The sequence below is a fragment of the Trachurus trachurus genome, assembly GCF_905171665.1.
Source record: "Trachurus trachurus genome assembly, chromosome: 19".
NCBI classification, from domain to species: Eukaryota; Metazoa; Chordata; class Actinopteri; order Carangiformes; family Carangidae; genus Trachurus; species Trachurus trachurus.
This window is the reverse complement of record NC_139913.1, coordinates 3,976,974-4,003,284: the sequence shown is the minus strand read 5'-3', so window position 1 is coordinate 4,003,284 and position 26,311 is coordinate 3,976,974. Positions and strand designations below refer to the sequence as shown.

General features: G+C 41.4%; 1 protein-coding gene across 1 annotated transcript in view; it reads left to right on the top strand.

The window, feature by feature from the left end:
* The window catches only part of LOC311002866 (corticotropin-releasing factor receptor 1-like), a gene marked incomplete at both ends in the record, with an annotated part of 109,922 nt that overhangs the window by 49,011 nt on the left and 34,600 nt on the right, over nucleotides 1-26,311 (top strand). The window contains 3 exons of the mRNA XM_083994429.1: nucleotides 69-154; nucleotides 12,485-12,591; nucleotides 23,157-23,277. Coding sequence (XP_083850555.1) covers nucleotides 69-154; nucleotides 12,485-12,591; nucleotides 23,157-23,277 — 314 coding nt within the window. The remainder of the gene's footprint in view (nucleotides 1-68; nucleotides 155-12,484; nucleotides 12,592-23,156; nucleotides 23,278-26,311) is intronic.

The window sequence follows — 26,311 nt, the reverse complement described above, 5'->3', positions numbered from 1 at the left end:
GGAAACAGTTTCATATTTGTTAATAACGACGCTCCTCCTCCTCCTCCTCTTCTTCTTGTCTTGTGCAGATAATGTTTATAGGAAGTGTCTGGCCAACGGGACGTGGGCGCTGAAGGGGAACTACTCCATGTGTAAGGCCATACTTCACGAGGAGGTAAGACTTCACTGTGTGTGTGTGTGTGTGTGTGTGTGTGTGTGTGTGTGTGTGTGTGTGTGTGTGTGTGTGTGTGTGTGTGTGTGTGTGTGTGTGTGTGATTCATGGCGGTCCTCGGTGCATGAAGCAGCTCACACACGTTAATCAAAAAGGAAAACCAACAACAAGAGTCGAGGTCGTCGCTGTCACCTCCGGCTTGTTTGGAGTAAATATGGATTCAGGTGTTTTAGGTTCTCGGTGCCGCCAGCAGCAGCAGCAGCAGCAGCAGCAGCAGCAGCAGCAGCAGCAGCAGCAGCAGCAGCAGCAGCAGCAGCATTAACAGCAGCAGCAGCAGCAGCAGCAGCAGCAGCATTAACAGCAGCAGCAGCAGCAGCAGCAGCAGCAGCAGCATTAACAGCAGCATTAACAGCAGCAGCAGCAGCAGCAGCAGCATTAACAGCAGCAGCAGCAGCAGCAGCAGCAGCAGCAGCAGCATTAACAGCAGCAGCAGCAGCAGCAGCAGCAGCAGCAGCAGCAGCAGCAGCAGCAGCATTCAGCAGCAGCAGCAGCTTTAACAGCAGCAGCATTAACAGCAGCAGCAGCAGCAGCAGCAGCATTAACAGCAGCAGCAGCAGCAGCAGCAGCAGCAGCAGCAGCATTAACAGCAGCAGCAGCAGCAGCAGCAGCAGCAGCAGCAGCAGCAGCAGCATTCAGCAGCAGCAGCAGCTTTAACAGCAGCAGCATTAACAGCAGCAGCAGCAGCAGCAGCAGCAGCCAAGGGGGTAGTAGATGGGACTACACGCAGGCGTAGCTCACAGTCGGCCATATTTGAACGGGCAACTTGCTCTGATTCTGGCTGCAGTTACAGTGCAGTAGTTAGGTGATCCAGTCATCTTCACTAAAAAAAACTATTCATAACTCTGTGAAAAATAAATCAGTATGTAGCTATTACTTTAACTATTTGCATATGTCACTATAATGTTACTTTTACAAAAAAAAAAGTACATGATTAAAATGATCCGTGATTTTAAGTATGCTGCATCATAACTGCATAGACGTTCATAAAAAATCAAACTGTTGCACCATACACTGCAAAAACTCAAACTCTTTCCAAGAATATTTGTCTTATTTCTTGTCAAAATGTCTAAATTTTAGTCAAAACTAATCTCTTTCCACTTAAAATAAGACTCATCACCTAAAAATGAACTTGTTTTTAGATCATTTTCACTTGTTTCAAACAAATTTTCAATTGAAATAAGTAGAAAAATCTGCCAGTGAAAGCAGGTTTTTTGTGCTTGTAATAAGAAAGAAAAACTTGCTCCACTGTCAGATCGTTCTACTTATTTCAAGTGGAAAATATGCTTCAAAAAGTCTAAAAACAAGCTACTTTTTATGTGATGAGTCTTATTTTAAGTAGAATGAGATTTGTTTTGACTATAAATGACATTTTGACTAGAAATAAGACAAATATTCTTGGTAAGATTTTGAGTTTTTGCAGTGTAGGCTTAATGCTCTGAGGGAGAGATATGCCCGTCCCATGATGGCCGCCGTACTGGCTACGCTTTGTCATTGGGCTGCAGCGGTGGGTGAGACATCTAGTCTTCTTATATACTATATCTATGGCAGCAGCAGCAGCTTCAGCAACAACCTTCTTCTTCCTCTCCGTAGGTGGAGGCTTTAAATCCCTGTTTGTCCTGCAGCTGTTTCTCTTTATTCTGTGAAAGTGTCGTCCTGCAGAGAGGAGAAAAGAAAGAACTCCATCAGTCGCTTCATTTTACTTTCATTCATTCACATGTTGTTTTGTTGTTCTGTTTAGTTTATTTATTTTCCCAGCATGCTCCACCTGGATGCTGCTGCGTTGCGATGCTGCAGATGTGACGGTGACGAGCGCTCGCTTTAATTGGGATTGAGCGCAGGACAAAGCTTTCAGAGGGAACACACTGACCCAGATCAGGCTGCTGCTGCACCAACTTCACGTTTGAAGTACATATACACACAAAATATAAAATTACACACACACACACGGCGTGCCTGAGTGTGAGCGCCGGCGCCCGGTGCTGCTGCAACCATCTGCTCGCACTCAATATTAAACAGAAGAGTTTCCATAAACACAGAGTCGCAGGTTCAGTAAGTTCTGCCCAGATGCGTTTGTTGTCAACAAAAGAAAAGCCGTAAAAATAAAAAAAATCACAAACGTCTAATTGTTTTTTAAAAAGCTTCATGCAGTCGCTCTCGGAAACAGATGGACACCAGACTTTTAGGAAAAAATGACGCAGCAGCGTATCAATTATCAATTATCAATTCATCAATTGTGTCAAACTTTTTGAGCTGTTTGTTCAGATTTTCTAAAGATATCACAATAATCGTGATTTCTCAAAAACAGCACAACACAGAATATCAAATAAAACCAGTAAAACGTTCAATAACTACAGATTTTAAACACTATTAAAAGGGATAGTTCACCCAAAATTCAAATTTCACTCATTATCTCCTCCCCCTCATGTGGACTAAGGGCTGGGAGAAGTTTCAGAGTCCTCCGTGGCTTCTCTGAGTTACAGGGGGTCTCGGCGTAGCAGTGCATGTCCATATAACGGTTGCAAATGGATACCAACTGTCTTCGTAACAAAAAGACACACCAAAAAACATCCAGATACCTCCATGCTGCTCGTATGTAATGTCCCTCTTGTATTGAAGAAATTGTTCCGAAAAAAATTAAATAAGTCTATATTTTAAGCTTGTTTGTAGCGGAAGCTCCCAGTGTCTCAGTCTCAAATCTTGCGCGATTTGCACTGACACCGGCAGAGCAGTGAACTGAGACACTGGGAGCTTCCGCTACAAACAAGCTTAAAATATAGACTTATTTAATTTTTTTCGGAACAATTTCTCATGTTGGGGCTTCAATACAAGAGGGACATTACAGACGAGCAGCATGGAGGTATTTGGATGTTTTTTTGGTGTGTCTTTTTGTTACGAAGACAGTTGGTATCCATTTGCAACCGTTATATGGACATGCACTGCTACGTCGAGACCCCCTGTAACTCAGAGAAGCCACGGAGGACTCTGAAACTTCTCCCAGCCCTTAGTCCACATGAGGGTGAGTAGATAATGAGGAAAAATTTCAATTTTGGGTGAACTATCCCTATAATAAAAAAAAATGAGAAAACTACATTGCATCTAAATAAAAATAATCACAACCACAATCCACCCGAAGAACTGAGGGAAACGCATCGTGTGATGTGACTCACAGAGGAAAGTCTCTCAGGTGTGGGCGGAGATGCTTCCAGCTCTGGCTCCGAGGCTGGTGGAGGTGAAACAATAATATGAGTCAAAGTAAACTGCAGTGCATCATGGGAGAGAGACAGAGACAGAGAGAGAGAGAGACCCGTCGTCCGGGGCAACGGTGATGTGTTTTTTCTTTTTTTAATTGTTGTAAGGAAACAATGGAGCTCTGAGGCTCAGAGGGACGAGGACGGTGTGTCGTCGTTGCAGGTTTTTCTTTTCAAATTTACGATAAGAAAATAATCCGAGACAGGGTTTCTCAGCTGAACAGTCGTCATCTTCGTCTTTTCTACTTTATTTATCAGAGACTGACTCCCTCTCTCTCTCCTCCCCTCCTCCCCTTCATTTAGTGTTTTCTCTGAGACTCTGTGAGTGTGATGTCCGATCGATCCCTGCAGAAGATGGATATAGAGTGTCTGACCTTTCAGAAAACGTGTGTTTGATTTTTTTTTCTTTTTTCTTTTTTTTCCCTCTTTTGTAAGTGAAATAAATCACCGGGAGGCCGTGATTGACACCAGGGGAAAAGACGGAGGATGAAGGGATGAAGGGATGGAGAGGAGGGGGGGGGGGGGGGGGGAGTCGGACTATAGCTTCTCTTTTAAAGTTCAGCCTGTATTGAACCGGATCGTCAGCTGGTTGTTGGTCCCACAGCTCGACGGATCAAACGCTTATTGGAAAGTTTGTTTGACGGAGAAAGAAGAGAAGGAAAAATCCTCTTTCTCGTTCCTCTCAGGTTATTTTCTCAAATATGTGATAAGTGTCTTTGTTGTGAGAGAGTGGGTGAGTCAGGTTGGGTTTGGACTCTGGTGGCCCACACACTCACTGACTGAGACCTGAGGCGGCTGCTGCTGCTGCTGCTGCTGCTGCTGCTGTTAAAGGGATAGTAGCAGTAGTTTTAAAGTGGGGTTGTATGATCTACAAATAGCCCCAAAGTACTTTAATTGCAGTAGAAGACTCTCTGCACTCCTCCCGTTAGCAACGCCAGCCCATAATAGCCCTGCCCAGAGATTTACAACATACAGTGTTGTGAATGGACCCAAAGAAACGGCCTATTTTCGCGGCCTAAAAGAGGTTTTACGTATAAAAAATTCACAGTTCCATTGTTTGCTATAATATAATTTTTTCCAGCCCTTCAAAGTGCAGGAAAAACACAGTTTTTATTTGGACCTAACCAACTCACGTATCCCTCCGCCCAGGGTTAGCGCCCGCCGATCAGCAGTTGGTTAGGTCCAAATAAAAACTGTGTTTTTCCTGCACTTTGAAGGGCTGGAAGAAATGATATTATAGCGAACAATGGAACAGTGTTTTTTTTTTTTAGGTAAAACCTCTTTTAGGCCACGAAAATAGGCCGTTTCTTTGGGTCCATTCACAACACTGTATGTTGTAAATCTCTGGGCAGGGCTATTATGGGCTGGCGTTGCTAACGGGAAGAGTGCAGAGAGTCTACTACTGCAATTAAAGTACTTAGGGGCTATTTGTAGATCATACAACCCCACTTTAAAAAAATGCTGCTATCCCTTTAAAGGGACAACGAGGAGTTTTGGAAAAGCGAAGTGTTTCCACACTACATTTATGAGCCTCTGCACCGTATAATTCTTTGACCGGCGCAAGACAGACTCATGTTTTCATTCATCAATAATTAAAGTCAGAGGTTCAAAGACGATCACATACCGTCGTAGTTCCGACCATAAACGGCGATTCGGCGGCGTTATTCTCATGACTCGCCACGAAAAGCTCGACCAGCATCTCCGCCACCACTAATAATAACAAAATAACGATAGAGACAAAACCATATATTTATCTAAAATGGGCCCATTAACAAGTGGTAACGTAGATTCATCCACATTAACGTGAGACTTTTTTATAACCAAATAGAAACTCCTCGTTGTCCCTTTAATGCTGCTGCTGCTGTTAATGCTGCTGCTGGTGGGTGGGTCTTATATTATATCCTCCTGTCGTCTCAGGCTCTGCTTTCCATTTTAAAACCTCCTGTGGTGTGTGTGTGTGTGTGTGTGAGTGTGTGATTTATGTCCCGATGTGTTGGCCACTCCTGCACCAGTCAGTGTCTGTTACAGCTGCTCACACACTGACTCTCTTCTTTTTAAATATATATATATATATTTCAAGGGTCTATATTAATAATGCTCAGCGACCGTATGTACATTGAAATCATGAAAGGAATCATTTGTCTTGTGGTTGTACCCTTGAGATGATGATCCCTTTATAGCCAGAGCTGCTGCTGCTGCTGCTGCTGTAAAGGATGGAGGACAAAATGCACAGTCCTTGTTTGGAGAAAAAATGCTGCAGCAGTGATACGACCTGCTAGTTGCATTAGCTTTTCTTTTTTTTTTTTCTTCTTAAAAGCAATAAACCTAAAGTATGTAACGACCCCGGACTTAAAATACCCACACGAGGTCGTTTACCTCCAGCCAGACTTCAGACTTTACAAAAACCATTTCTTCCTCTTTTTATTTTATTCAGCGGAGCTCAAAATAACGATTGTTTTGATAAAAAGATTAAAAGCGGCCGCGGGGCCTCGACGTTTAGTTTGGAGCCAACGGGCAAAAAAATTCCACAATCGTCTTTCAACATATTGTAATTCAAGCGACGTGAGAGAGAGAGAGAGGGAGAGGAAATATACTGTACAGAGCATGATCGGGAAAACTTCAGCCAATCACAGAGCGGGAGGGAGAGAGGGAGCGTTCCTATTGGCTGCTCAGACGTCGATAGTGATGATAATAGATCAAATTATACAATAGAGAAGTAAATATTATATCTTTATTAACCCTCCTGTCGTCCTTCTGGGTCAAATTGACCCAATCTGTTTCCTTCCTTTCTCCATCTTCCTTCTTTCCACGATCATTTTTCCATTCCTTCCTTCCTTCCTTCCTTCCTCCCATCTTTCCCTTCGCCCTTCCTTCTGCTTCCTTCCTTGACCTAATCTGTTCCTTCCCTCCATTTTTTTCCTTCCCTTTTCCCTTCCTTCCTTCCTTCCTTCCTTCCTTCCTTCCTTCCTTTCTTCCTTCCTTCCTTCCTTCCTTCCTTCCTTCCTTCCCTTCGTCCTTACTTCTTCTTCCTTCCTCTTTTGATCTAATTGGCCCAATCTGTTGCCTCCCTCCATCTTTCTTTCTTTCCCTCCTTTTCCCTTCCTTCTTTCCACAATCCTTTTTCCCTTCCTTCCTTCCTTCCTTTTTCCCTTCGTCCTTCCTTCCTTCATTCTTTCCCTTCGTCCTTCCTTCATTCTTTCCCTTCGTCCTTCCTTCCTTTTTCCCTTCGTCCTTCCTTCCTTCCTTCTTTCCCTTCGTCCTTCCTTCCTTCCTTCCTGCCTTCCTTCCTTCTTTCCCTTCGTCCTTCCTTCCTTCCTTCCTTCCTTCCTTCTTTCTCTTCCCTTAAATCTGTTTCCAGTAGTTTAACCTCCTGCTACTGTAGCTAAAGACGTGATGTTAATTTTGGACTCTAGTTAGAAAAATAAAAGTATAAATCTGTTATATAATCTGAGTGTAATCTTATTTTTTTAAAGGATCAACAACAGGAATTAATGAGGTGTTGATTTTATTTGCACTCACTGAAGTTGTTATGTGACGTTCGCTGTCAACAACCAGCAGCAGCAGCAGCAGCAGCAGCAGCAGCAGCGTCCTGTTGTTTCCTGTTTCCTTTCCATGTCTTTTCTATTTATATCAGATTTTTTTTTTTTTTTTTTTAAGTTATGATTTTATGTTTTGGGGCTTTTTTTTTTTTTTGCCTTTTTTGCCTTTTTGGATGGTGGAGAGAGACAGGAAGCTCAGAGAGAGAGAAGGAGAGAGAGGATGACACAATAAAATGCTGCAGGTCAGATACTAGGTCGAACTGTGCCACCGCGACGCCCTGTGTTTACATTATAACAAATATTAGGATTTAAAAGATACATAACATAACATAACATATATCTGTGATTGGCTCTTTCACCCCTACATAATCACATCCAGTAACTCATTTGTGACAAATATAAAATAAGTTATTTAAGTTCACCACATTCACCACGCTATGAGATAATAACACAACGTTACCAGACAGAGTTGTTTTAGAGGGAAATACAGAGACTGCTTGATGAAAAACTGTCCCTGAAGGCAACGCGCATCAGCTGTTTTGCATGAATTTCCCTCTAAAACAACTCTGTCTGGTAACGTTCTGTTATTATCTCATAGCGTGGTGAATGTGCAGGTCACAACTTGTCCACCAGAGCGTTGTGGAGTTGTTGGATTGTGTATTTTATGAGTTTGATGAGGGAAACCAAGAAATCCCATGAGCCTCCGTAGCGTAGCTCTGAGCAGCTCACGGCTCTGCTCCGCCATTCTAAAAATAGCTTCCACCGACAATTAAAGGTAACAAACCTACTGCTATGACTATAGGGATTGTGGCAATGGGCCAATTTGCCAAAATGTTGAACTATCCCTTTAATGTGTTTTTATGTCTTATTATATGTTTCTTTGACTTTATCTGTGTTTTATTTTTTTATTTTTTCAAAAATATTACCTTCAAAGTGTAAATGAAATGAAGGAACCATAGTTAGTGACTTTATTGACCTTAATTTGCAGTGAGACAAAAACAAGATTAAAAGAATAAATGATAAAGTAAAAGTAGAAACAAATCTTCTAATACAGGGTTGAAATTGAACTGTTTGAAGTATTTAAATGAATATCGCTCTATAAAGGATGAAAGATACTTTTACTGTGAAGGTCTTTTTTGTATAAATGCATCATTCACTCTTTTAAAACTCCCCTCACGTCGGACGAACACGAGCCCAGATCTGCTGCTGCTGCTCCGGTTCGAACCCTCTCGTCCTCTCACATCTTCTGGGGCAGGTCTCTCCTCTTCGTCCCCAGAGACTCAGCGTTGGTTCGCTTTCTTTTTTTTTTCTCTTCTTTTTTTTTCATGCTCCACAAATCTGGAACAAAGCGAAGGTCTTATACAACTTCTCTTGTTTCAAATCAGGGCTCAGGACTTTTTCTGCTTCTTTTTTTTTTACATTTTTTTTTATTACTGCTGCGTGATTTATATTCTAGTCTCTCGTCTCGTCTCTTGTTTTATTCTTTTTTTTACAGCTTAATGTGTCTTTCCATTGTCTCTGCCCCTTTTGTGTGTCCTACCTAAAGACCTCTGGATTGAAAAGGTGCTTTAGAAATAAACTGGCCTCGTTTCTGTATCATGTAACAAGGTGCAACAGCAAAACCGCAGATCCTGTTTCTCCCTGACGTTGAGTATCGTTTATGCACGAGGGAGGATTTACTGTATCAGAGGTGTTCCTAATAATCTGATTTAACTCTTGGGTCTGTTGCTGCAGAGCCACCGGCCTCAGTCCTCGCCCGCCGTCCAGAGGTGACGATGAGTCTGACAGGTGCTCTGGAGGGAAAAGTGTTTACACCTTTTTGTCTGAAGGTGAAAAACCTTCTGTCACGACCTCCTCCTCCTCCTCCTCTCCCGTCGCTCTCCAGGAACAGACACAGGCCGGTTTTTGTGCCTGTGTAACTTAAGAGGTCGTATGTTGTACTGTATGAGCGTAAAGAGCAAAAGCAGAAGCTCGGGGCCACCGGGGGCCAACGGGACAGAAGGTTTCAAGGTTAGAAAAATAAGGCAAGAAGGTTATAAAAATGTTCAGACACAGCTCCTCTGTGATTTTATGTTCAGGAAGTTGTGGGTGAAGGAGCTTTAACAGGCCGTTTTACCGTCTAGAGAGCGTGTTAGCAGCGTGTCACAGGAACCGCTGCCTGGCTTTATAGTTCAGATGTGGCGAGTCAGGAATCAACATGTTTACAGCCTGGTACAGAAACACTGGGCAGTGACAACTGTTTATGTAACTCACCTGTTCATTATTTATTGATTTATGTTATGTATTGTTGAGGATGTGGCCCCTGTTCTTTAGCCTGGGTGAACCCAGACCAACCTGTTAAAGATTTCATTTCGTTTTGCAGATTTGAAACTGTTGGGGCGACTTCCGATTTCCCAAAAACTGGGGATCCAATCACAAACGGGTTTTTTAACAAAAGTCAAAGTCAAAAACTTTATTTGCCATTTGTGCATACACACATAGGAACTTTTGTGCGCTTAAGTGGGAAAACACAAGGACATACAAGACACAACGAAAAACACTTTAAAAAGGCTCGAGCCTGGGATTAAAAGAAGGACAAGGACATACAAATTCTAAAAAGGCCAGAGATCTGTATCTGTATATAAATAAAGTGTAAAACAAAGGCGGACTTAATGTGATGATGATGGAGAAGCAACGTCAAGCAGCTTTTATTTACATGCAACATGGCCGCCACCAAAGATCAGCTATTATCAGATCGTTTGACTGTTATAAGAAAGAAACTGTAATATTGATTAATCAGTAAAAAACATCAGCATTACGTTTTTTATCGCTCTGATACGTCATCTGGATCGTTGCTTTGATTGGTCACGCTACTCAGATCGAGATGCGTCCTAGCGTTAGCCAGGCTACTTCCTCTTTGCCCATATTTGGATCAGGTGCTGCCAAGATGGCGACGGCGAAGCAGCCAGCTTTTCAGAAACTTGTGGTTGACGTCACAGAAGCTACGTCCATCTTTATTTACAGTGTATGGTTTAAAATAGACTCCTTACTTATTTATATATTTATTGTACCCTTTGGTTGTTAATTTATCTAAACATAAATAAGCTCAAATACAGTATATTTTGTAAAATTCACTGGTGCTGCTGAGAAGCTCAGATCCTTTGATTTGATTCAAGCAGAAGAGAGGTCACATCACTGCATGTGTCTCTTTCTTTTTATTGGCTTCAGACGTTTGTTTGTTTGCAACATGTCCAGTTGTTGGCTTAGCAACAGTCCACAATGCAGCAGCAACCAAAAAACAAAAACAAAACAAACTGATGTCATCCCGTCCTCAAATATAAGAAAACTTTCTGTTTTTCCACTTCCTATCATTTTGGTAACTTGCATTGTTGTGCAATGGCTCTTGTTTATGTAAAACAAAAAAAGCAAAATGAATAAAGAGTTTAAAAAATATATAGAAAACTATGATTTATTTCAGACGTAACAAATACTGCGACATATTCAGACTAATGAGGTTTGATCACCGTGTCTTCTTCAACCAAACTAAATAAAGTAGTTTCAGTTGTTCAAAAATAAATCACATCTCGCCCTTAGAGGTAGAAAATGTTCCTGTAATTGGTCACGTGTTCGGTGTAAGTGTGAGGACTTGTTCTCTCAGAAACCATCGCCTTTCTCTCTCTCTGTGTGTGTTTATTATTTCAGACCTGATGTGGCTTCATGAGTCAGAGAGTCCAGATCGCGGACCATCTGTCCGACTGTCGCTGCCTTAGAAAGAGTTAAAGTTTGAGCCGCTGCTGCACCAGAACCGAGTGAATGGGACAGATGACGACGTGTTTGAGGGGTGGGTGGGTGGGGCGGGGATTAAACGTGCCTCACATTTAATCTTGGCGTAGACACCAGTAGGTTACGTAAATCCACTTAGAGCCCAGATTACTGCTGGTAGTTGTGGGGGAATCCGATCACAATGGATCTGTGAGTCAGACAGAGGAAGATGTTCCTGTAAAACACCAACTGCTGCATGTGTGAGTGGGTGAAGGCCTCCCAGGGTTTTAATAACTGGGAGGAGGGGGGCTGGGGGGGCAAAGGGGTGGTAAAACCCATCACCACCACCACCCCTCTGCCCAAGGAATCTGATTGGTCCTGTTGGTGCCGCCCTGCAGAAGTCAGAGGGTGGGGATCACTGATGATCAGACAAACACAAAGAGACAAGAAGGAAAAAACAAAGACAAACAACCGAACACTGAATCAACACAAAGAGATGCAACAATTTTAAATGGTTGCACAATGATCACAGAGACACAAAATGAGCATGCAGAGATCCAAACAACCATGAAGGGATGCCTAATGACCACAAACAGATGTAAAAAAGACAACAGAGAGATGCAGGATGACAATAAATAAATGTAAAAGTACTACAAAGAGACAGAAAGACAGGGATGCAAAATGATCATAAAGAAATCCAAACAAATATGAAGGGATGATCCGAAATGGATGCAAAAAGCTACAAAAAGATGCAAAATGATCAACTAATCAAATGTCAATCAAAAGATGTAAAATGACTATAAGACACAAAACAACTATGCAAGGATGCAAAATGCCTACATAGAGATGTTAAACAACTGGATGGGATGCAAAACGACCGCAAATAGATATAAAATCACTACAAACCAATGGCGAGAGATGTAATAAGATAATAAAGATACACAAAACAACCATGAAGGGATGCAAAAATGATCACAGAGATATAAAATGACTATGTAAGGATGCAAAATGCCTACATGGAGATGTAAAACAACATTAAGGGGACGCAAAAATGACCACAAATTGATGCAAAATAGCTACAAAGAGATACAGTGAAAATTCAGGGATGCAAAATCATCACAGAAATCCAAACAAATTTGAAGGGATTCCAAATGCAAAATGTCCAATGCCCAATCTAAAAAGACTACAAATAGATACAAGATGACTATAAAGTTGATGAAATTGATGCACAGTGACAATAAAGAGATATAAATTACTATAAAGAGGCAGAAAACAACTATGCACGGATGCAAAATCCCCACAAAGACTCGCAAAATGTCTATGAAGGGAAGCAAAATGGCGAACAAATACAAAGAGATGTAGAGAAACACAATGTGAAACATGTTCCTGTGTTGGTTGGCCGTGACATGTTGGTGTTCAGTGGTTCAGTGGATCACACACACACACACACACACACGCACACCTGTCCAGGTCCACATTGTGCCATATTGACACCCAACATAACACAAAAACACAACAACACAAGGAGGCCGGTCTTCAGATGTGGGTCTGAACTCTCCTGCTGTTTGAACACCGTCCCTGTTCAGATCCTCAGCAGGAGGCGCCTTAAAAAAAACAAGCCACAGATAAATGAAAGAGGATTTCAGTCTTTTAAGTTCCTCCTCTCGTCCAGGAAATGTTCAGTCTCTGTGAATCACAAACACTCATCTGTTTCTGTTTCTGTCTCTTCTCTGGTTCCTCTGCAGAAAAAAGGCAAGATGCACTACCAGATAGCTGTGATCATCAACTTCCTGGGTCACTGCATCTCCATGGTGGCTCTGCTCATCGCCTTCTTCTTATTCTTGTGTCTGAGGTAAGTGCGGGTCCCTCTGCTGCCGGTCGGCTGATAATCCTAAAGACATCCGTGATGTGACAGAAACGTCAGTATTCTCATCATCCCCCCCTTCGTTCAAAGCGCCTCTCGTTCTTATTCAAAAACCGTTTGGTCATGGGATGAAACCTTCCCTATCTCAATCCCGCAGATGTAAAAGGGTTTAGACGCCCGCAAAAACTAGGGCACGTCTCACCCCCCCCCCCCCACCGCCACCCCGCCATCTCAACAAATGGGAATAATAGACCCATCTCGGAGAGCGTTGGAAACCAAAACAGCGCTCACAGCGAGGCCTGCTGGGACGGCACGGCTGGTGGAGCTGGAATGGGTTTCAAGATGACAATAAAGCCATGTTAAATGACTGTAAATATGAAGGGATGCAAAATGACCACTAATAGATGCAAAATATCTACAAAGCGATGCACGGTGACAATAAAGAGATATTAAATTACTATAAAAAGGCGGAAAACAACTATGCATGGATGCAAAATCCCTACAAAGACTTGCAACATCTCAACTACAAATGGGAATAATAGACCCATCTCGGAGAGCGTTGGAAACCAAAACAGCGCTCACACCGAGGCCTGCTGGGACGGCTGGGCTGGTGGAGCTGGAATGGGTTTCTCTCTGACAAACAAACAAATTTGAAGGGATACCAAATGCAAAATGTCCATAAATTAATCTAAAAAAGACTACAAATAGATACAAGATGACTATAAAGTGACAGAAAACAAATATGAAGGGATGCAAAATGACCACAAATAGATATAAAATCGATATAAATTCATACAAAAATATGGAGAGAGATGTAATATGACAATAAAGATACACCACCATGGAGGGATGCAAAATGATCACAGAGATACAAAATGACTATGTAAGGATACAAAAAATGAGACTACAAATAGATACAAGATGGCAATAAAGCCATATTAAATGACTGTAAATATGAAGGGATGCAAAATGACCACAAATAGATGCAAAATATCTACAAAGAGATGCACGGTGACAATAAAGAAATATTAGATTACTATGAAGAGGCAGAAAACAACTATGCACGGATGCAAAATCCCCACAAAGACTCGCAAAATGTCTTTGAACGTCTCACCGCCATCCCCCCATCTCAACAAATGGGAATAATAGACCCATCTCGGAGAGCGTTGGAAACCAAAACAGCGCTCACAGCGAGGCCTGCTGGGACGGCTGGGCTGGGGGAGCTGGAATGAGTTTCTCTGTGACAAACGAATGAATTTGAAGGGATACCAAATGCAAAATGTCCATAAATTAATCTAAAAAGATACAAGATGACTATAAAGTGACAAAAAACAAATATGAAGGGATGCAAAATGACCACAAATAGATCTAAAAAGACAACAAATAGATACAAGATGACAATAAAGCCATGTTAAATGACTATAAAGTGACAAAAAAACAAATAAAGGGATGCAAAATGACCACAAATAGATATAAAATCACTACAAAAGGATGGAAAGAGATGTAATATGACAATAAAGATACACAAAACAACCATGAAGGGATGCAAAATGATCACAGAGATAAAAAATGACTATGTAAGAATACAAAAAATGAGACTACAGATAGATACAAGATGACAATAAAGCCATGTTAAATGACTGTAAATATGAGGGGATGCAAAATGACCACAAATAGATGCAAAATATCTACAAAGCGATGCACAGTGACAATAAAGAGATAGAGGCAGAAAACAACTATGCACGGATGCAAAATCCCCACAAAGACTCGCAAAATGTCTATGAATGTCTCACCCCCCCACCGCCATCCCCCCATCTCAACAAATGGGAATAATAGACCCATCTCGGAGAGCGTTGGAAACCAAAACAGCGCTCACAGCGAGGCCTGCTGGGACGGCTGGGCTGGTGGAGCTGGAATGGGTTTCTCTCTGACAAACGAATGAATTTGAAGGGATACCAAATGCAAAATGTCCATAAATTAATCTAAAAAAACTACAAGATGACTATAAAGTGACAAAAAACAAATATGAAGGGATGCAAAATGAAGACAACTAGATCTAAAAAGACAACAAATAGATACAAGATGACAATAAAGCCATGTTAAATTACTTTAAAGTGACAAAAAAACAAATAAAGGGATGCAAAATGACCACAAATAGATATAAAATCACTACAAAAGGAATGAAAGATATGTAATATGTCAATAAAGATACACAAAACAACCATGAAGGGATGCAAAATGATCACAGAGAAACAAAATGACTTTGTAAGAATACAAGAAATGAGACTACAGATAGATACAAGATGACAATAAAGCCATATTAAATTACTGTAAATATGAAGGGATGCAAAATGACCACAAATAGATGCAAAATATCTACAAAATATCTACAAAGCGATTCTTTCTTTCTTTCATTCTTCCAGTCCTTCTTTCTTTCTGTCTGTCTTTCTTTCTTTCATCTCAACAAATGGGAATAATAGACCCATCTTGGAGAGCGTTGGAAACCAAAACAGCGCTCACAGCGAGGCCTGCTGGGACGGCTGGGCTGCTGGAGCTGGAATGGGTTTCTCTCTCTGACAAACCGGAGTAAACCGGGCGTTAACGAGAGAAAGGTCTTAGCACCCTGAACGAGCCGGGGCCGCTATCGATCGCAGAGGAAGAGAGAGAGAAGGAGAGAGGGAAGGGAGGGAGAGAGGGAGAGAGCGACACCCCCGGGGAGTGAGAAAAGCGTGAAAGGGCACAGAGAGACATAATAAATAGAAAGCTGTACAGGACAGCGTTTATGCACAACCCGTGTCCGTGGGCCGCAGCGGCTCGGACACGGAGGAGGACAAGTGTCGGCCAGCGGCTAAAAATGGCATCAGGGGCAGTGAATGAAGGAGTTTGGCATTTTATTACTCACACAGCGCCACTGCCGCCGCCGCTGCTGCAGCAACGTCTCCTCGTTTGTAATGAGATCGAGAACCATTTAAGGGAAAAACGCTGCTGCTGCTGTGGTTGGATGGAGAGAAAGAAGTGGAAAGACAAAGAGACAGAGGAGAAAGAGGAGAGGGAGAGAAAGTTCAGTCACAGAGGGAAAATCTTTAGCTCCAATCAGCCGAGGTGTTTGTGAGCGAGGCCCAGGTGTCCTCTGGGTAATTTAACAGCGTCACCGCAGCCGCCGCCTCGTGTTGTTGTGGAGTTCAGGTTTTAAATACTTAGTTGGTACAGAATTGATTTATATGGAAATGAGGGGAAGTGAAGAAGATCGGGGGGATCGAACCGCCGATCCAGAACTCAAAGAATCACTGAGTCGCTTTGTGTAAAAAAACTAAAAACTGAAACTGAGCTGAATGAACTCTGTCGCCCTTTAACAGTGTTTTTATTCCATTTTGTTATAAGATGTGGAGACAGTTTTCATTTCTTAAAAGGGCAGGAAGTCAAAGACGGATGATGTCACCTCACATTTATTAATTTGTATTTATCTCGTTATTCGTTTAATAGTTTTTAGAGACTCAATATTGAGCCGTGTCCTTGTTCTCTTGTTTTTACCACAAATATCTCTGTCACTCTCTCACTTTGGTTTATATGATGTAATTCAATAAGTTTAAGATAATTCAAATAGTTGTACTCAAGTATCTGCTTGTGTTAAACCATCTGAACAACTTACTTCAGCAGGTTCTGTGCTGTGTTCTTCTGTTCAATCCGAACTCTGTTTACTTTACTGTAAATATGGTTTAGATTTTACATCAAATCATCTTTTCTTTTTAATTTTAAAATATCAAGACACAGGATTATAATCAGTACTGGCGCTGAAAACAGTTAAAGCAGAAGAAAGTGATATTTTTGTGTTAATATAAGTCTTAAATAGTTATATCTTCCGACAGCAATCACTTACATAGAGTGTTTGGACCGAAACACGGGTCTGTCAGTCACTCTGCTCTGAGCCGAGGAGAAAACTTTCCTTGTATCCTACAACCTTTATCCAATGAGGAGAGAGAACGGCATAAAGGGGCGGTCCTCTCTGTGTGTGCAGCCAAGGGATGCGCCTGAATGTGGCGACGTAGGGACGAGGACCAATAGATCCATGACGAGGGCGAGGGCTGCTAACTCCGTCGGCTGACAAGACGTTATGGTGCGTTCAAGGCAGCTCGTAACTCGTGTTTTTCCGACCTGTGAAGTGGTACCAGTTCGATCTGGTACGAGTTCACGGGTCAGAAGTTACGAGTGGCCGTTATAGTGACTTTCACAGGTAAAACAGGTCGGAAAAACACGAGTGGGTTGCCTGGTACGCTACAAAGTCGTAAGTTGTGACTTGAAGCTGTAATTTACGATTTCAAAAGCCTGCCTGGAACGCAGCATTAGCCAAAACGACCGGATCGCTTACTTCTGCTTTAAGGTCTTGAAAATGGTCTCATATTGGTTTGGTCTCGGTCTTGGGCTCGGTCTAGTGAATCTTCTGCTTCCACCTTCTCTCAGTTCAGGTTCAGGTTCAGACAAGACTTTATTGTACCGACACATTTAAAACAATTAAGACAATTAATCTTACTAAGACAATTACTGTAATCTTACTGGTGGACAAGTTGTGACCTGCACATTCAATTTGCCAAAATGTTGAACTATCCCTTTAGTGGGAGCAGCAGCAGGTTATTATCAATACCAGATATCAAATATTCCTATTATCAAATAATCTCCTGATAACTTTATGTTATCTCAAATCAAAATTAAGATTAAAAAAAAGAAAATCAAGATGCTGTTAATGTGTTAATCATTTCATCTCATCCACCTGAGCAGAGCAGAGAACTCACCTGGTGATGAACTCTCACCTGCTTTTTCTTTTTTCTTTTTTCTTTTTTTTCTTCTCGTCGCATCTGAAAACTTTTTATCCTGAAGTCGATCAGACGTCAAGTTACTGAACGACGGGAAAAACACAGATAAACAAACAAACAAACATTCATTCATTCAGTTTGTATGAAGATAAAGACAAAGAGTCGACGCTCAGAGTCAGAGCATCACATTCCTCAGTGACAGTTGCCACAGCAACCAAGGTCGATGATGATGTCACAGACTCAAGTGGTGAAGGTAAAGAGGTTTTTATCCTCCAGCTGCTTTCTGCCCTGTCTCTTTCTTTCTTTCTTTCTTTCTTTCTTTCTTTCTTTCTTTCTTTCTTTCTTTCTTTCTTTCTTTCTTTTTGTCTTTTCTTTCTTTCCTCCTTTCCTTCTTTCTTTCTTTCATTCTTTCTTTCTTTCTTTCCTTCTTTCTTCCTTTCTTTTCTTTCCTTCTTTCGTTGTTTCTTTCTTTCCTCCTTTCCTTCTTTCTTTCTTTAATTATTTCAGTCCTTCTTTCTTTCTGTCTGTCTTTCTTTCCTCCTTTCCTTCTTTCTTTCTTCCTTTCTTTCTTTCTTTCTTTCTTTCTTTCTTTCTGTCTCTCAATCGTTGTTTCTTTCTCTTTTCCTTTCTTTCTTTCTTTCCTTCTTTCTTTCTTTCTTTCTTTCTTTCCTCCCTTTAATTCTTTCAGTCCTTCTTTCTTTCTGTCTGCCTTTCTTTCCTCCTTTCCTTCTTTCTTCCTTTCTTTCTTTCTCTCTTTCTTTCTGTCTCTCTATCGTTGTTTCTGTCTTTCATACTTCCTTTCTTTCTTTCTTTCTTTTGTTCGTTCTTTCTTCCTTTCTTTCTTTCTTTCATTGTTTATTTCTTTTTGTCTTTTCTTTCTTTCCTCCTTTCCTTCTTTCTTTCTTTCATTCTTTCTTTCTTTCTTTCCTTCTTTCTTCCTTTCTTTTCTTTCCTTCTTTCGTTGTTTCTTTCTTTCCTCCTGTCCTTCTTTCTTTCTTTAATTCTTTCAGTCCTTCTTTCTTTCTGTCTGTCTTTCTTTCCTCCTTTCCTTCTTTCTTCCTTTCCTTCTTTCTTTCTTTCTTTCTTTCTTTCTTTCTTTCTGTCTCTCTATCGTTGTTTCTTTCTCTTTTCCTTTCTTTCTTTCTTTCCTTCTTTCTTTCTTTCTTTCTTTCTTTCCTCCTTTCCTTCTTTCTTTAATTCTTTCTCTCTTCCTTTCTTTCTGTCTTTCATACTTCCTTTCTTTCTTTCTTTTGTTCGTTCTTTCTTCCTTTCTTTCTGTCTTTCTTGTGTTGTTTCTTTCTTTCTTTCTTTCTTTCTTTCAGACTTTCAGACTTTCAGACTTTCTTTCTTTTGTTTTTTTTCTTTTCTTTCTTTCTTTCTGTCTTACTTTAACATCGGCCCTGCCCTCTCGATGTGAAATGATGTGTAAAGTTTAAGGTGAGTGAATAAATAATTTTTAAAAAAGCAAAATCACTCAAAAAAACAAACAACTTATAAAACCAGAGTCTGATCCACAGTCTGAACTCGGCACCGTGAATGGGTCCAGTCCCGGTCCAGATGTTCCAGTTGTGTAGTTGCGTTGTGTTGTAGTTTTGTTGTGTAGTGTAGTGTAGTGTAGTGTAGTGTAGTGTTGTGTTGTAGTTGTGTTGTGTAGTTGTAGTTGTGTTGTAGTTGTGTTGTAGTTGTGTGTGTAGGAGCAGAGACACTGAACCTGAACCTGAACCTGCTGACGTCTGTCGACCGCGTCTCGTTTTCTGCCGTCGGGGCGAAACACGAGCTGTTTGATCAAAGTGATGAGTTCACAAACACACGAGGGGAAGTGAAGTGTTTCACCTTCATCACCTCCTCCTCCTCCTCCTCCTCCTCCTCCTCCTCCTCCTCCTCCTCCTCCTCCTCCTCCTCCTTCACCTCCTTCACCCTGACGTTCGCTCAGGAACAGGAAGAATTTAATGAATGAGTTTTGCAGCCGAGGACCCTGGGAAATGCAAACACAGGATCTTTGCCAGCGGATATTCAAACACACACACACACACACACACACACACACACACACACACACACACACACACACACACACACACCTCTGACCCGTGACCCCGCCCACCTGCCACCTGCACGCGTCAGGAGAGGAGATGACGAGTCTCAGGAAGCAGGTTGTTCTCTCCAAACGTCTTTGAGGACACGACGTCTCAAACTCAGCGATGAACTGATTAGATTTTGGTGATCAAAGGTCAAAGGTCAGAGTGACTTTGGTGAAAGCAGCATCTCATTAACACCTTAAGGGAATTTCTTCAAACTTATGCTGTGTCTCAATTCAAACACTTCCATACTTATACTAACTATTTTGAGTGTGTAAGTGCGTTCACACTGTAACACTGTAACTGTAACGCACTGTAAAGAACCTGGATGGTATCAGTCAACAATGGACACTTCCCACCCTCAATGACCGCATTCTTGGCTACATGGCGGAATATTAAAACATGTAAATCAACATACAAGCAAGAAAAAAAGTAAGGCATTTCTGATCGCTAATTGAAACTACAAACAAAACATGCCAGTAGATGTGTTAACATCCCAAAAACACGACGTTGGCCACTGTTGTGATTGTTAGCTCTAGGGTGTCACAAGAACCGATACTTCGGTACCAAGTCGATGGCGACACGCGGGTCGGCTACAGTTGAACTAGCGATCCATTTATCTGAACGCGTCCTACAGTGTCACATTTAAAACAGGTCGGTGTGAAGATTTCAGGCCGAGAAGTCTATTGTGTGACACGAGTACGCGTTGAGTCCGCCTCGACGCACAAACGTCTGCGGAGTAAAGTAAGCCCAAGTACGTGGGGGCCTTAGCAGTGAATGAATGAGAACAACAGTTGACTACATGACTTTCTGTTTGTGTTGAGCCATATTTATCATTTTAACTCTGTTCTTACTTCATGTTTCTGCCTGAGAAGTTGTTGAAGCTCAGTGCAGCTTTTATAAAGTAGCTTAATGAATGTAGAAGCACATGGGCTTCCCTTCTTTCTTTTTTTTATCGTGGTATCGAATAAGTATCGAGAATCGTGGAAATTTACTATTGTTATCCATTACTGAAATTCTGGTATCGTGACAAGCCTAGTTAGTTCCCAGTAAGTACACAACAACAGTATTTGATTTGAGGTAACACTAACTGTAGACATTCACGCACTACAGAAGTAAGAACATAGTGTTCATAGTTTACTACATGACGGTGAAAATGTGAACTAGTTGTAGAGTTTGGGCGGCTAGAGGTCAAAGGTTGGGGTCAGTGTGACCTCACAAAACATGTTGTAGCCAATGATCAATCAACACCATGAGGAGGTGATTCTATTTTACATCATTATATTTTCCTCTGACATAATATAAAATAAATAGCAGCAGAAAGATGAATGGGCAGAAAAATCTATCAAATCTACATAATGGAAACTCTGACATTTCCCCTCAAGGATGGACGAGGAGAAAAATTCAATCAAAACTTTTTCTACTTTTCTTTTCTCAAAAGAAAATAAAAAGTATCAGAGAGTTAAATAAAAGATTCTTACGTCTGTTTAATCAACAGTACAACATGTTGACTTGTTTTTAAAAACAGTAGGAACGCTTTGCAGCCGATAGAAATAGAAAACAACACAAAAATAACAATACACTGTTGTAAAGAGGAGCTAATTACCCACATAGCGATAAACAGCACAGTGAGCACAGCGGGGGGGCGGTTCAACAGAAACCTGTCTGCAGGAGCGCTCGCTCGGCTAATTAACCACCGCCGCCGCCACCGCTGAGCCGGACCCACCGGCGAGAGAGGAGGAGGAGGAGGAGGAGGGAAGTGAGGTCACGGCTGCAGCGTAGTGAAGAATATACGACTGTATGCAGGGCCGTTGTATAGGGGAGAAAGGTGATGATAACTCCCATAAAAAACCCCAGTAGTCTAATCTTTGTATGACTGATTTATTCTGCGTAAGACCCTGACTGATACTCATAGTACACTGTAAAAACTCAACATCTTTCCAAGAATATTTGTCTTATTTCTTGTCCAAATGTCTCATTTCTAGTCAAAACTAATCTCTTTCAACTTAAAATAAGACTCATTACCTAAAAATTAACTTGTTTTTAGATAATTTTCACTTAAATTCACACTAAATAGAAAAATCTGCCAGTGAAAGTAAGTTTTTTGTGCTTGTAATAAGGAAGAAAAACTTGCTCCACTGCACTATCAGATTTTTTTATCTAAGTGAAAATATGCTTGAAAGAAGTAAAAAGTGTCTAAAAACAAGCTACTTTTAATATGATGTGTCTTATTTTAAGTAGAATGAGATTTGTTTTGACTAGAAATGACATTTTGACTAGAAATAAGACAAATATTCTTGCTAAGATACTTGAGTTTTTGCAGTGTAATGCTGCATTAGCATCAAAACAAAGAAGGCTAATAAATAAAAAACGATAATACATACGTAGTCTAAGAAAAAAAAAAAGAAAAGTTAGGGGGAGGGGCCCACTTTAGTATTCTTTAAGGGGGCCCAGAATTCCTAGCAACGGCCCTGCTGTATGGAAAGAAATAAAGAATAAAATAACACGAGGCTCCGCAGCCAAATGAGAAGCTGCACTAACGCGGCCGTGACGGAGCGTGGAGGGAATTAGCTGCTTGTTTATTATGGGACAACAGGATTTATAAAGCAGGAGTGTGTAGGTTTGTGTGTGTGTGTGTGTGTCGCCTGGAGGCCGCTGCACTGCATGCTCCTGTGTAATATTATAATTACTACAAATTCTGTTTTTAGCAGCGTTTCTATGCAGCTGTTGTCGCCTTAATGAGCCTTCATGAGCTTCCTGCTTCATAAAAATGTCAAAAAACACCAAAAAAAAAAAAAAAAAAACTAAAATAACACACAAAAATAATAATTATGATACTAAACTGGAACATTTTCTCACTCATGCGCGTTTTGCACAGTCAGCACAAAGCCTCTATTAGCCAAGTGACACCCATTAGGAGTTGATGCACGACTACGGAGTAAAACACGTCATCCACAGCGAGGAGGAGGAGGAGGAGGAAGAGGAGGAGGAAGAGGCCTGCGCTCGCCATCAGCTGGTGACAACAAATGAGGCTGTCACCACGGCGATGTGCCCGTTCAGTCGTGCTTCTTCTTCCTCTTTTCTTCTTCCTCTTCTAATATATTTTTTCCGAGCCCCCTCGCTCTCTCGCTCCGAGGCAGATGGGCTGGATTTTTTTTCTTAATTGTGTCCTCAGGTCGATTTATTTACAGCATTAAAAAAAAGAAAAAAGAAAGAAAAAGGGACATGACACAAACAAGAGAGCAAACAGCAGGAATGAGATGTTACTTCGTATTATATCAGAGAGAGGGGGAAATGTAAGTTTGAGGTCGCGGAGCTTCATTATTCATGTTCATCTTCTTTATTTTCCGTTTTTTTCCCACATTAGTTTAAAGCTCTCATCTTGATCTCATGGCAGAGAAGCTGTGAGTTTAACGTCTTTGTTTAAAATACACTCCGACGCAGCAGGAAGCAGCAGACATTTATAATTCACACACTTCTTCCAACAACAGTTTGCTTTCTTTTTACATCATCCAGGGTTTATTTTTTCATCTTCTCTCTCAGTGTGAAATCATCCAAACGTCCTGCACGAACAGCAGGAGAGATGTAAAAGAGGAAACTGCTGTAAATCTCTACATTTACCCTCCTTCTTCTCCTTCTTCTCCTTCCTCTTCCTCTCCTTCTTCAGGAGTATCCGCTGCCTGAGGAACATCATCCACTGGAACCTCATCACCGCCTTCATCCTGAGGAACGCCACCTGGTTCATCGTCCAGCTGACCATGAGCCCCGAGGTTCACGAGAGCAACGTGGTGAGCGTTTCCTTGTCGAGGTCGAGATGACAATAAAGCCATGTTAAATGACTATAAAGTGACAAAAAACAAATAAAGGGATGCAAAATGACCACAAATAGGTATAAAATCTCTACAAAAGGATTGAGAGAGATGTAATATGACAATAAAGATACACAAAACAACCATGAAGGGATGCAAAATGATCACAGAGATACAAAATGACTATGTAAGGATACAAAAAATTAGACTACAAATAGATACAAGATGACAATAAAGCCAAACCTCTTACCACTCCTATAAATTCTGTAATATTCGCCTATCCAAGGCGTACCCAAAGTAAATTGAATGCTGTTCTTGAACTGTTTGGAGAATATGGATGGGCTTGGTCTCTTTTGAAAGGTATCACTCTGAAGTTTTTCCCCAAACTGAAATAATCACTATAAGTGCTACTATCATAGAGATATCTAAGTGGGAGCACACTGAATTAGAATGTTTTTATTCTCGCCTGAATTTTTTTGTTGCAATCAGATGCCTGAAGATGAGTGTGGCTGAGAATTTTTGCTGGAAAACACAATGGGACTACAGCATGAAGCCTTACCTGGCCCCAGTTCAAATTTGATAACAATCCTGCTAAAAATGAGTATTTTACACATGTTTTTCTAAGTGTATATCTAGGCGTTTTCCTAAAGTTGCCATTGAGAAACAATACATGCGCCAAAGTGCAGCTTTTGCAAAGTTACGCATGAAAATGGCAGTGCTGCCTTTTCCCAGGGACCGTGAATGCAGCACATCGTTCGTTTCGTAATCTCATTGGCTATTCAATGCTACAGTTTCCATCGGGATCGGTTCCTATTGGCTGAAGCCATTCAGCGCTGTCGGAGGGGATGTTCCTCATGAGACACAGCCACTCATTCGGGCGGCAGCCGGGGACAGGGAGCTTGTGATTGGTCGAGTGAGCTGTCAATCGAAAGGTCAGAGGGCAGCGCCATTTTGTAAAGTGAAATAAACATTGGCTGTGTTCGAAACCACATACTCCATACTACATACTTCCATACTGCATACTTCCATACTCCATACTCCATACTAATCGATCATACAGTATGCAGAGCGTTCACACTGCTGCGTACTATGATAACCCACAATGCATTTCGCACCTGCCCGAGCCGAAATCAGCCGCCCTGAAGCTGATTTCACTTAAGCTCTAAACTCTGTAAATATATAACTTCAGCAACATTTGAAACATTTTCAGGCGAGAAAGTACTACTTCGTATCCCCATGGTGTTGAAAAAATGACAAAATAACACCTATTTACAATTTTAGTCGGACGAAGTCGGACTTCTCTGGCGTTAGTAAAACCAGCCGTAGTGAGCACTGTACTTCCGGTTTCTGTGTCAAAATAAAGCACCCGTTGCAATTGACCATAAAGAAAGCCGTTACAATGACGTCAGTGCTCTTACTTTATAAACAGGAAGTGAACCTGTCCCCACTGTGGCTAGCTTGCTCACATTTGTATTGCTGCCCCTCCTTTTTCCTCTCGTCCGCTCGGCTCCTCCTTCTCCGTTTTTTTTTTTTTTTTTTTTTTCGCGGCAAGGAAGAGGCGGTCCTTGACGTCACGTTGCGTTGCATCTTGGGTAGTTTGAGTATGAGTAGTGACCTCATGATGTATACTCAACATTTCGGCCGAATCTAGTATGCATCCGGGAACTTCTCGCCTACTGCAAATCGCATACTGCGCAGTGTGAACATACTGCATACTCAAATCGTTAGTATGAGTAGTACGAGTAGTAGGAGAAGTATGCGGTTTCGAACACAGCCATTGTTTTCATGTAAACGCCGGACTTATGAGGAGAAATAAACGGATTTACTGGATATACAATGGTATAAGATGCAGCAGCGGGATGAGGTTATCTACCGGTACAACCGTGTGTTTTGGACTAAATACTTTACTGGATTGGATTTACTGGACTTTTCTGAATGTAACGACACCAAGTTTGTGGGGAAACCCTGTGATCCTGAGCCTGCCCTGACACAAATCGTGAGTTATATCGGCTTTTTACGAACTTTGTTAGCATGTTTATAGTCTGATTCGAGTGTTGCTGTGATGATTATATTTAGGAATGGTCGGCATATCTTTAATCACAAGAGTTTTAGCTTTCCAACGATATGTGGCATGACTATTTCAAGTGACTGGTGACATCCTCTATGACACCTCCCTGATTAAAACCCCCCCGCGGGCCCGCCGGCGGGCCGTCGGAATGGATTAAGTTGAGATTCTATTGTACCAAATTAAATTTAAACCAGATCTGTTTTTCCACTTACAACTCAAGTTTAAACTGTAATCTAGGTTTAACTTTAACCTCCAGTTGGGGAATAGCTGCATTTTTTGATTGTTAAACTATGATCATATTTAAAGGGATAGTTCAACATTTTGTGCAAATTGGCCCATTGCCATAATCCCTATAGTCATAGCAGTAGGTTCGTTACCTTTAATTGTCGGTGCAAGCTATTTTTAGAACGGCGGAGCAGAGCCGTGAGCTGCTCAGAGCTACGCTACGGAGGCTCATTATGGGATTTCTTGGTTTCCCTCATCAAACTCATCAAATACACAATCCAACAACTCCACAACGCTCTGGTGGACAAGTTGTGAGCTGCACATTCACCACGCTATGAGATAATAACACAACGTTACCACACAGAGTTGTTTTAGAGGTAAATACAGAGACTGTTGATGAAAAACTGTCCCTGAAGGCAACGACCATCAGCGGTTTTTCATGAATTTCCCTCTAAAACAACTCTGTGTGGTAACGTTGTGTTATTATCTCATAGTGTGGTGAATGTGCAGCTCACAACTTGTCCACCAGAGCGTTGTGGAGTTGTTGGATTGTGTATTTGATGAGTTTGATGAGGGAAACCAAGAAATCCCATAATGAGCCTCTGTACCGTAGCTCTGAGCAGCTCACGGCTCTGCTCCGCCGTTCTAAAAATAGCTTGCACCGACAATTAAAGGTAACGAACCTACTGCTATGACTATAGGGATTATGGGCAATGGGCC